This window comes from Cervus elaphus, chromosome 33 (genome assembly GCF_910594005.1).
Source record: "Cervus elaphus chromosome 33, mCerEla1.1, whole genome shotgun sequence".
NCBI classification, from domain to species: Eukaryota; Metazoa; Chordata; class Mammalia; order Artiodactyla; family Cervidae; genus Cervus; species Cervus elaphus.
Window position 1 is genome coordinate 18343058 of NC_057847.1, and position 12952 is coordinate 18356009.

The 12952-nt window shown below is 38.0% G+C and overlaps 1 protein-coding gene across 2 annotated transcripts in view; it reads right to left on the minus strand.

Moving 5' to 3' along the window:
• PPP1R1C (protein phosphatase 1 regulatory inhibitor subunit 1C) overlaps positions 1–12952 on the minus strand; it is a 127767-nt gene that overhangs the window by 67885 nt on the left and 46930 nt on the right. For both annotated transcript variants that reach the window (XM_043894416.1, XM_043894417.1), the window contains exon 3: positions 495–532. In XM_043894416.1, coding sequence (XP_043750351.1) covers positions 495–532 — 38 coding nt within the window. The remainder of the gene's footprint in view (positions 1–494; positions 533–12952) is intronic.

The following is a 12952-nucleotide window of genomic DNA, read 5'->3' on the forward strand; positions in this document are numbered from 1 at the left end:
TTACAGCATCGGACCTTGCTTCTATCACCTGTCACATCCACAACTGGGTATTGTTTTTGCTTTGGTTCCATCCCTTCATTCTTTCTGGAGTTATTTCTCCACTAATCTCCAGTAGCATATTGGGTACCTACCGACCTGGGGAGTTCATCTTTCAGTGTCCTATGTTTTTGCCTTTTCATACTGTTCATGGGGTTCTCAAGGCAATCACCAGTCACTAAACTGAAATTATCAATACCATATCTTTACTCTAAAATCAGTAGTTTATTTTAGAGGTTTTTCCAGGAGTTAGTATTTCATAGGTGGAGAATCAAAGGTAGAGGTCACAATTTAATGACACCATTTTACTGTTTATCCAGTCAGGAAAAGCAAATTAAATAGTTTATACAACACAGTTATATTGATATCATATTTTGTATCACAATCAAATTGAGCTGGTTGTGTTTTTAGTTGATTGGATTGGACATATATTTAACACAAAATAGAAGAAAACTTACTTCTGCTTGTGTGTTGGTCACCTTCTTGTCATCTATTTCTGCAAGAGAAGTAGGTGCAATTTAGATATGTTTTCTTATAATATGCACATTAAATTTTCAATAACATGGAACAGAATGAATTAATCATTTTCTCATGTTTATACAATATCCATGACTTAGTCTAGTGGCTGAGAGGGAAGCGAGATGCAGAAAGAAACGTTGCCTTCTGAGATAACCCTCTCCCAAAGGTTTAAAAAAGGCAATAAAAAAATAACCACACTGAAATCCCAAATTGCCCACCAGCAATCCAGAAGGAGGACCAGGGAAATGCCTCAGACCAGCTGTTGGCATCATGAACATCACAGTGTTAAGGCACAAATAACCTCTCCTCATGGATTTTGCAGTACTGTGTATTGACTGATCAGTTCAGTTCAGTTCAGTCACTCAGTCGTAGCCTCTGTCAGTTTTCCTTGTTCACCTATAAGCAGAACAAACCTACTTTTCCACTGAGCCCAATCCTGACTCTAAGAGAGGCAGCCCTCTCTTTCCTATATGCTCCTGGAAAGAATCAGTCACTTTGTCAGAAATATTTCTATGACACTTCTAGGGCAACTTCCAAATAGTCTGTGTAATAAAGAGTTGTCATGAAGCAGAGAGAGGAGAAAAAGGTGTTCACATACTTCCCTTCCACAGAGGGGGGACGTTCTGGGCGGGGTTTCTTTCCCGTCTCCTCACCTGCTTTGCATGGATTCTGCCTCTTGGCTTCTAGACCCAGTTGACTTTTCCTCACTTATAAATTAGTCCCAAAGCTGAAAGACTGATGCCAGGATTTGTATATGAATGAGATATTCATCAAAGAAAGTCTAAAAGCTAGTATAATTGTAACTTTGGTTTGTAATTCTAGTTTGCTGTCTAGATAATTTAAGAGACTGGTGAATTTAAAGAATTATTAGTTTATGCTTTGGGGCACATAGTGTATAAGGATGTAATTTTGTGATCTCAATAACCAAAAGGGGTGGGGACAGAGCTGTAAAAAAAGAAAGTGTTTGTATGTTTGTGTTGAAGTTAAGCTAGTGTAAATTCAAATTAAAGTATTGTAACTTTAGGACTCTAAATTTAATCTCCATCATAACTACAAAGAAAACAGCTATAGAATGTAAGCAAAAGGAAATGAAAAGGAAATATAAACAGTTCACTATAAAAAATTAAACATAAAAAGATAATTCAGGAAATAAGGGACAGAAAAATCATAAGGCATATAGGTAACACACAGCAAAAATACAGGAGGAAGTCTTTCCTTATTATTAACTGCTTTAAATGTAAATAGATTAAAATCTCCAAAAGACCAAGAGTAATAAACTAGATGAGTACATATGATCCAACTCTTTGCTGCCTACAAGAGACCCACTTTAGACCCAAATATATAAATAAGATAAAAGTCAAAGAATAGAAAAAAAAATTATATGCAAATAGAAATCCAAAGAGATCAGACTGACTATACTTATATCAGACAAAATAGATTTCAAGTAAACAAAAAAGTTATGAGAGACAAAGAAGGGCATTATATACTAAGAAAAGATACAGAAAGAAGATGTGAAAGTTATAAACATTTTTATATCTTTTATATACATATAAAAATATATATATTTATATATAACAATATATAATAATATAATGTATATAATAATATATAATATATATTTATATATATACAGCAGACCATCAAAGCATCTGAGGCAAAACTGACAGAATTAAAAGGACAAATAGACTGTTCTTCAGTAATAGTTGGAAACTTCAATACCTTACTCTCAGTAATGCATAGAGAAACTAAGAAGATATAGAGAAACATAAGATTTAAACAGCATAATGACTAGATCTAATGGATATATACAAAAGATTCTACCAATTACAATTGCATACATAGTCTTCTCAAGTGCACATGGGACCTTTTTCCAGGATAGACCATGTGTTGTTGTTATTTAGTTGCTAAGTCATGTCCACCTCTTTGTGATCCATGAGTTGGATCACAGGCAGACTACAGCCTGCCAGGCTACTCCATTCATGGGATTTCCCAGGCAAGAATACTGGAGTGGGTTGCCATTTTCTTTTCCAGGGGAATCTTTCTGACCCAGGGACCAAACTCACATCACCTGCAATGGCAGGGGGATTCTTTACCACTGAGCCACCTGGACTTCCCCGACCATTTGTAAGGCCACAGATTAAGCCTTAATAACTGTATCCTAAAGTGACTTCTCCAGCCACAATGAGATGAAGTTAGAAATCAATAACAGTGATAAAACTGGAAATTCACAAATTTATAGAAATTAAACAACACACTTTTTTTTTCATTTATTTTTATTAGTTGGAGGCTAATTACTTTACAATATTGTAGTGGTTTTTGCCATACATTGACATGAATCAGCCATGGAGTTACATGTGTTCCCCATCCCGATCCCCCCTCCCACCTCCCTCTCCATCCCATCCCTCTGGGTCTTCCCAGTGCACCAGCCCTGAGCACTTGTCTCATGCATCCAACCTGGGCTGGTGATCTGTTTCACCCTTGATAGTATACTTATTTCAATGCTATTCTCTCAGAACATCCCACCCTTGCCTTCTCCCACAGAGTCCCAAAGTCTGTTCTGTACACCTGTGTCTCTTTTTCTGTTTTGCATATAGGGTTGTCGTTACCATCTTTTTAAATTCCATATATATGTGTTAGTATACTGTATTGGTCTTTATCTTTCTGGCTTACTTCACTCTGTATAAGGGGCTCCAGTTTCATCCATCTCATTAGGACTGGTTCAAATGAATTCTTTTTAACAGCTGAGTAATATTCCATGGTGTATATGTACCACAGCTTCCTTATCCATTCGTCTGCTGATGGGCATCTAGGTTGCTTCCATATCCTGGCTATTATAAACAGTGCTGCGATGAACATTGGGGTGCACGTGTCTCTTTCAGATCTGGTTTCCTCAGTGTGTATGCCCAGAAGTGGGATTGCTGGGTCATATGGCAGTTCAATTTCCAGTTTTTTAAGGAATCTCCACACTGTTCTCCATAGTGGCTGTACTAGTTTGCATTCCCACCAACAGTGTAAGAGGGTTCCCTTTTCTCCACACCCTCTCCAGCATTTATTGCTAAACAACACACTTTTAAACAACCAGTAAATCAAAGAAGAAATCATAAACACAATGTACCATAACTTAAGGGACACAATGATAGCAGGGATAAGAGGAAAATGTATAGCTCTAACTGCTCACTAAAATCAAGAAAGATTTCAAATCAACAATCTAACTTTATGACTGAAGAAACTAGAAGAAAAAGAAAAACTAAATCCAAATATGAAAACCTAAGAACAGGGAAGCTGATGGCTTGAGTCCTGGTTTGAGTCCATTGGAAATTTGGACATGAACTAGAACTTACATTATTGAGCTCTCTAGTTCTTAGGCCATTAGATTTGGACTGGAGCTATACTATTGGCTTTCTGAGACTCTAACTTGCAGATGATAGATTATGAGACTTCTCAGCCTCTATAATCATTTAAGCAGCCCCTCATAATAAATCTCTTTCTATTGATTCTGTTTCTCTACTCTAATATAGTCATAAAAATAAGGGAAATCTCAGAGACTATCATAGCCAAGAAGAGCCTACGAGACTTGATAACTAAATATAATGGAGTATCCTAGATGACAACCTAGAACTGAAAAGGGGAATTGGGTTAGAAACTTAAGGAAGTCTAAAAAACTTTGAACTTCGGTTAATAACACTATATTAATATTGGGTTGTTAATTATAACTGTGTTACACTTTCATGACTAATGTAAGATGTTAATATTGGAGGACCCCTCTTCAATTTTCCTGTAAATCCAAAACTCTTCTTTAAAAACTATCAACAAAAACTTAGAGGAAAAAAAAATAAAAATATTAAATACAAACACAAATTACCCCGAAAATATTTTTGTTATTACTGTCAGAATTCTATATGTGATTTGAAGAACCCCAGATAGTTATTATTGGACAGTAGGTAATGTAATTGAAAAGAACATTACCTGATATTCTTCTCAGTGTGTGTAGACAAAATACTTAAGAAAATCATATTTTAAATTAGAGAAAGGAGAGACTTAAAGAGAAATAGTTTCTATTCACTAAAGCTGTTAAAATATTGGCACCAGGAAACTGTGATCAATTGTTTATATATAGTAGAGCAATCACTAAAAAAATCTTTACTGGGATATACACTCAAAAATCACTAAATTACAGAAAGATATAAAAAAGAAAAAATGAAGAGAAGACAGAAAATAAAAACTAAGCCCTAATTTATGAATAATTACATTAAATTTAACTGACCTAAACATAGTAATTCAAAGACAGAGATGGGCACAGTGGATAAAAAATCAAAATGACCAAATTATATATGATATATGTGCAGTATGTGGAGTGAAAAAAATCAGTTTCAAAAGGTCACAGACTGTATGATTCAATTTATGTACTATTCTTGAATGACAGAATTGTAGAGATAGAGAACAGATTAGTTGTTGCTAGGGATTGGGGATCATGGGAGAGAAAGGGGTGAGTATCACTATAAAGCTGTAGCAAGAGGGAGATCTTTATGGTCATGCAATAAGTCCATTTCTAAGTTGTAGTAGCAGGAATCTACACAAGATAAAAATGGCATAAACACAATTTGTAAGAAAGTCAGTTTCATGATTTTATTATTGTACTACAGTTAAATGAGATGGGGGAAACAGTAAAGAAAAGCTTGTTATGCATGATTCCAAACTAACTTCTATTTCTTCCCTATTTTGAATTTGGGGGAAGTATCAAAAAAAAAAAAAGGAAACATATTTTATTTAAGATTCATATGTATTACTTTTTTCCTAGTTCACTCATTTGGCAGCTGTTCTAATTAATCCAGTACTTTTGCCACCTGATGTGAAGAACTGACTCATTGGAAAAGACCCTGATGCTGGGAAAGATTGAAGGCAGGAGAAGAAGGGGACAGCAGAGGATGAGATGGTTGAATGGCATCACTGACTCAATGGACATGAGTTTGAGCAAGCCCCAGGAGATGGTGAAGGACAGGGAAGCCTGACATGTCCATGGAGTCACAAAGGGTCGGACACCACTGAGCGATTGTACTGTGGTGAAGTTTAAGAAGCATGGATGATAATTTGTTGACTGATTTTTATTTTTAAAGTGTCCAACAGTGGAAATACTACAGCTATTGTGGCTGTGATATTTAGTTGTCAAAAAAAAAAAAAAAACCTGAGGACTAACCCTTAAGAATATTACCATTTTCCCTTATCAGTTCAGTTCAGTTGCTCAGTCGTATCCGACTCTTTGAGACCCCATGAACCACAGCATGCCAGGCCTCCGTGTCCATCACCAACTCCCGGAGTCCACCCAAACCCATGTCCATTGAGTCGGTGATGCCATCCAACCATCTCATCCTCTGTCATCCCCTTCTCCTCCTGCCCTCAATCTTTCTCAACATCAGGGTCTTTTCAAATGAGTCAGCTCTTCGCATCAGGTGGCCAAAGTATTGGAGTTTCAGCTTCAGCATCAGTCCTTCCAATGAACACCCAGGACTGATCTCCTTTAGGATGGACTGGTTGGATCTCCTTGTAGTCCAAGGGACTCTCAAGAGTCTTCTCCAACACCACAGTTCAAAGGCATCAATTCTTTGGTGCTCAGCTTTCTTTATAGTCCAACTCTCACATCCATACATGACTACTGGAAAAACTATAGCCTTGACTAGACGGACTTTTGTTGGCAAAGTAATGTCTCTGCTTTTTAATACTCTGTCTAGGTAGGTCATAACTTTCCTTCCAAGGAGTAAGCGTCTTTTAATGTCATGGCTGCAATCACATAGCTCTGCCATGAGGGCTTCCCTGGTGGCTCAGTGGTAAAGAGTTCACCTGCCAATGCAGAAGATTCAGGTTCAATCCTCAGGTTGGGAAGATCCCCTGGAGAAGGAAATGGTAGCCACTGTAGTATTCTTGCCTAGGATATCACATGGGCAGAGGAGCCTGGTGGGCTATAGTCCATGGGGTTGCTAAAGAGCCAGACGACTTAGCAACTAATACAACAATCTCTGCACTGAAAAAGTCCCTCATTAAACCACAGTATTCCAGTTGCCATCATTACTATTACTAGAGGTTGATTCTTCACCTCTTCATTTCCCTTAATCTACTAACAAGAAAGTAAACACTATAATATCACAGCCTTTATATTCTAGACAGTGTCTAAATTATTCTTTCTTCCTTCAGGAGACATTATTAACACACTTTGCACAAAAATTATGAATATCATTGGAAACTAAATCTCAATCATGCACATACTCTTTCTCCATTTATTTTTCTATCCATTTGAGCTAGTGCTTGAAACAAATGCTGCATCTTTCCTCATCAATTTACTCAGTAAAATTCAAAGTATTCAGGCAAAGATAGCTTTATTTTCACATCTGACCTCATGTTTTACTGAATTATGAGAGGCTTTAGTTATGGTCTTATTTTTGTTTAAAAGCAGAATATATTTCCTTCTCTATGGGAAGCATCTCTGAAACATTCAGAATGTTTTTGATTCTCTTCCTTTTAGTCAAGAAAACATGTTTGGCTGCTATAATACAGTTTGGTATAAATTTTAGTCAGGTATGTCCTTGAGCTCCAAGATAGGCAAGTAAAGCATACCCAAATTGATAAATAAAGTAGAAAAGAATCTTCAATATTAAGATGCTTTTTTTAAAATTTTCTGTTAACTTTGCAGTTGATTTATATACTACTTTTATTGAAAAAATATGTAAGTACTGGTTTATGGATGAGAAGTGGCCAGATATTACTAAGTGAAGCAATACTATTATTTATTTTGGCAAGGGTCTAGAAGAATAAAATAATTTAAATTGACTATGAGATCAGTGAATGCTAGGATATGATACTCCCATCAGAGAACCAGGTAAGGGTGGCATCTGAGCAGTTAGTCACAAGATGCTGTTAAGAGTCAACATATGCACAAGCAAAGACTTAAAGAGTCAGTAGTGAGTGGTAGATGTAGCAATTTTGCATCCGAAAGACTAAACTGAAACAGTAGTCAGCAGATGGAGTGGGATTCTGAGAGGCAGTTTAGTCCTAAAGACTAGAATTAGGATTTCAAGGTACGGTATAAACTCACAGGGTCATATGAATAGGTGATGATGATCAGCTTTCATAAAACCAAGCATTAAGACCAAGCACATGACCACTGAGAGCCTGAGCTGTGAGGAAATGATTACTGAAAGACTGACTGGGTAGAAATTACATGGGATAGTTACAGAACTAGGAAAGGAAACAAGGAATGGGGCCGGGGGGGGGGTGTGAAAATTGTCTTAATATTAAATGTGACGTTTTGCTTGGGGTCATATGAGCCAGTTCATGGCAGGCCAGTGATTTAACTTACCAAAATTAGAAAAGCAAGATAAATTATAGAAGGCAACAAGACCTCAGAACCAAAGAAAACTATGGAGATCAGAAACATTTCAGAATGAGAAGCTGACAAGTCATATTTGATCCCTGGCAAAGTGCAACTGCAGGCTTCCCAGGTGGCTCAGTGGTGAAGAGACCTCCTGCCAGGCAGGAGATGAGGATTTGATCCCTGGGTCGGGAAGATCTCCCGGAAAAGGAAATGGCAACCCACTCCAGTATTCTTGCCTGGGAGATCCCATGAGCGTGGTGGGCTACAGTCCATAGGATCATCCAGTCAGACACAACTTAGCAACTAAAGCAACGACGACAAAGTGCCACTGCAGGAGAACAGAAAATCTAGAGGATATTTTGGCAACTATGTGAGACTAACAAAATTGAAGACTTGGGGGACTTCAAGCATACAATTTGTCTTCCCCTTAAAACATTTGAGAGATTTTGAAGTTAAAAAGCATAGTGAGTAAATAATTCAAAAACCTCTTAAACATAGAACATAAATTCCGAAGAGACAAAGACCTGCAGACTTCTGGTTGAAAAGACAAGAACCAACAGAAAGCATAGGAAAATTGAGCTGAACCAAACCTAAAATCTGGCCTCAGCTTAGTTTATGATTGGATTAAGTGATCAGTCTGCTACTCTATCTGCCTAGAAGAGAAAAAGATGAATACTTTGAACATGTTAAAAAATATTTTTAAACATCTTGGAGCCTCTAAATTTCTTAAATACAAATGTCCAGTATTCAATAAAAATTACTAGATTAAAAAAGAGAATAATAACTAAGAGAATATGAGAATGTAGAAGCCAACTCATAGGTGATTCACATATTGAAGTTCACAATCTAAGACTATGATTAATACATTCAATGAAAATAGAAGGGGACAAAATAGATTTAAAGATAAATAATTTTAACATAGAAATAGAATCCATGAAAAGAAGCAACTTCATGAATTTCAACAGATAAGATCTCAATTTAAAATCCAATGGATTAAGGGCATGTTGAATCTAGCAGAAGATACAAATAAGTTAATGAAACAGGAGACAGCTCAGTAGAGTTATCCAAACTAAAGTACACAAAGGAAAAAAAAAAAAAGAATGGAAAAAACAGAACAGAGAATAACTGAAAACTGAGATACAGTCAAAAATGTGTAAAATAAGGGTAATTGGAGTCCCAGAAGTAGAAGAGGGAGAAAATGGAAGAGATAATGATCAAGGATTAAAAAACAGATGACATTGATATAAGGCACTTAACAAACCCCTAGACAGAAACAAGAAAACCAAAAGGAGAAAAAGGAAAATTGTGTTTAGACTTACGATAGCAATGCTTCTGATGGCCAAATATAAAAGAGAAAATCTTAAAAGCAGCCAGTTGAGAAAAAAAGTCTTCAAAAAGCAGTAAGGTAGACCAAAACAATAAAACGATGGAATCAGATGGTAAACATTTAAAATAGTCAACCCAGAATGTTATATCTAGAGAAATTACCTTTCCACAATGAAGATGATATATTAAATCCTGCCTACTCTAAGACACAGTTTTTGCTTTTTTTTTGTTGTTATATATATCTTTCTTTTGGTCAAAACTAAAGTAGTATAGCTCCTTGTCCAATTCTTAATTTTAAGATATTGAAAATTTTCAATTTTTAAAATTTCCTTTTGAGTGTAATTATGGCAGTATAGTTCCTGAAATAATATTTCTGATAAAAGCTTGTTGTATCTTTATTCATAAACACCATTAAGGATGCTCAGCGTATGTTTCAGTTATATGTTCCACTCCATTTAATAAAATGGCTTATATACTTTGGCAGAAAACTGAGATATTATCCTAAGTATATTTATATTTTCACTCAGCATTCTTTTTAATTTTTTCTATCCCCGCTTTGTAGGAAGAAATTAATTCTGTTGCACAGAGGAGTAGCAACAGAGGAAAACAGTTTAGTCCTCTTTTTGAGGTGTTCTAGAGACTTAATCATGATATTGGTGCCATCTTTAACAGTTGCAGAAGGAATTTACCATCAGATCTCTGAAAACGGCAGTGTTTCTAAATAAAACCACATTTCAGCTGATTATCTTATGTTTAGATAGCTTTGAATATATATATGTATATATATTCGGAGATCCTTGGATCACAGCTGATGAGGAGATAATCTAAAGTGGAACCACATAGAGAAGGGCAGACTCAAGGACAAAATTCCCATAAAGGCTTTAGGTTTACTAGTTCAGGAATGACTGATGACCCGCAGGTCTTCAGAACTGAATGAGAATAAATCAAATACAAATGAAAGAAATAAATATGCACAGTTCAGCTCTTTGTTTTGCATGTGAATTTGTCATTTCCTTGTGGTTTTAGCATTTGAACAAAGACTAAGTCCGTTTTAAAGCACCAGAGAAATCTAACAGGTATTTCTTACAGTAGGGGACTAGAATGTTGCCTTGTCTCTTTCTAGTAGGGCTATGCAAAATCTCCTAAGACAGCTATGGTAAAGCCTCTGTTTCTGACTTTTTATCAAACTCTTCACTTTCCAAAATGAACTCTATTCATAAGCCTTCTTGCTGAAAACCTGCTGGGCTCTGTTGGAAGCCTATCATTTGGGGCTGTGAGTTAAACCACCAGGCAGTGGTTTCAGCTGTGTTTTTCTTTGGGCTGTTAGATTTAGTCAAAACTGGGGCCCAAATTGAAGCCACCAGAGCAATGAATTTATATGCATTGGAAAGGGGGATGTGGGGAAAAGAAGCAAACGGTAGGGATAGTTTCACCCTGTTGTGCCAAGATTCACACAGCTGTGTTTTTCTTCTTATATTATTTATAGCTTTCCACTTTTAATTGACAAAATTAGGGATATAACCTCATTATCAAATAGATTTTTATCTCTCAGCGCTCCCCACGAAATGGTTCATTTTTGTGGCAGCCGATAAGGACCAGGTACAAAGTATTCTATGTGGCGATAGTGAAGGAGACGACAAGGAAAACGCAAGATGAATCATGTTGGTTTATTAAGAAAGAACTCTCAACCAGTAATTGTCTTGTAATAGAGGTTAGAAATATCCCGAACTACTTTTATGCTTATATTTCATGATTTCTGCTGTCATTTCCAAACACAGTAAAAGAAGAACAGAAAATCAGATCATTTAAAACCTCAGAAGTCTGTTTTTCATTAGTAGTCTCGATTTTTATAAACTTGGTTTCTCTTATAAAACATTTTTTATCCTACCACAGAACCAGCTTATGTGGGGGTCAAAGAACTGTTGCATCATCTTATCAATTGTAATTTTCAGTCTTTGGTAAAGTTTTTCTAACTGTTTGGCATTTGGATTTCCCACATTTGCTCCAAGAAAATAAACTGATTCACTTAATGCATGGGTGTTTTTGGGGGGGATGACATCTGTTTAAACAGTTACATCCATTCCAGTAATTCTGATTTTTAAAAAGTCTATCTCGATGGCGGCCGGCGCGGCGGGGCCACAGACGCTTGAAGAGTTGGGGGCGGGGCGGGCGGGGCGCCCGGGCGCCCCCCACTTCCCCAGCCAGACGCTGGGGACCCGGACGTCGTACCCGAAGGCCGCGCCGAGCTGGGAAGGCGGACCCAGCCACATCCAGCTGTGTGCTCGGACCTGGCCTTTGCGCGTGCGCGGTCCACACGAACGTGAAGAGGTCTCGACTCCCGGATAGAAACCGGAAGAGGGACCAAGACCGAGAAAGACATTTGCATCCTGAGAAAGTGTGAAACCCAGAGGTTGAGGCCAAGGGGAGAGACCGGGACGGGCGGGGCCCGCTGGTCGGACACAGGCTCATTCAACGGGTGTTCCTTACCGTGATCCTGCAGGTCCAGGCTCCCCAGAGTTACCTTTCAGCGGAGAGAGATGTGGATGGACAGAAGGAAGGATGAGTCGCAAGGAAGACTGGGCGGGAGACTCTAGTCGTGATGGTGTTATGAAAAAATATAAAGCAGAGTAAGAGGTTCGGGCAACCTAGACAGCATATTAAAAAGCAGAGACATCACTTTGCCAGCAAAGGTCCGTCTAATCAAGGCTATGTTTTTTCCAGTGGTCATATATGGATGTGAGAGTTGGACTATAAAGAAAGCTGAGCGCCGAAGAATTGATGCTTTTGAACTGTGGTGTTGGAGAAGACTCTTGAGAGCCCCTTAGACTGCTAGGAGATCAAACCAGTCCATCCTAAAAGAAATCAGTCCTGAATATTCATTGGAAGGAATATTCATTGGAAGGACTGAAGCTGAAACTCCAGTACTTTGGCCACATGATGCGAAGAGCTGACTTATTTGAAAAGACCCTGATGCTGGGAGGGATGGGGGGGCAGGAGGAGACGGGGACAACAGAGGATGAGATGTTTGGATGGCCTAAGGGACGCAATGGACATGAGTTTGAGTAAACTCCGGGAGTTGGTGATGGACAGGGAGGCCTGGTGTGCTACAGTCCATGGGGTTGCAAAGACTGGGACACGACTGAGTGACTGAACTCAACTGAAAGAGGTTCGGGAGTAGGGCGTTGAAACACTGAGAATGACATTAAGATTCAGAGACTTGAGACCCAGATCGGTAGACATGTAAAGAACCTCAGACATAGGACATGCTGAAATAAAAACGCAAAGATAAAACACTGAAAACCAGAGCAGCAAGCTCTAGAGAGAAGGAGACGAACACACTGAGGGTCAGAAATAGTCACACACACCACAGGTTGAAAAGAGTCGGACTCTTGAAGCAAGTGAACGCCAAGAATAGCTAAGATGATGAGAGAAAACCCATCTCCCCACTGCTTTTGGACCTCCATCCATGCCCTCTTTGGAGGGGAGTCAGAGTGGGAGACCCTGCATCCTGATTGTCCAGCACTGTAGTCTTGAAAGCCTGGACTTCCAGGCATCAACAAAGACCAACTAGACAGTCTCCAAGCAAAAAAATAAATGAACCCTCTAGGGAAAAAATGTGTGGCACATGAGAAAAGAGAGTCCTGGAGCCAAAAATCACTCCTTTGCAATAAATATATTTAGCCCATGAAGCAGAACCCAGTTTTAGAA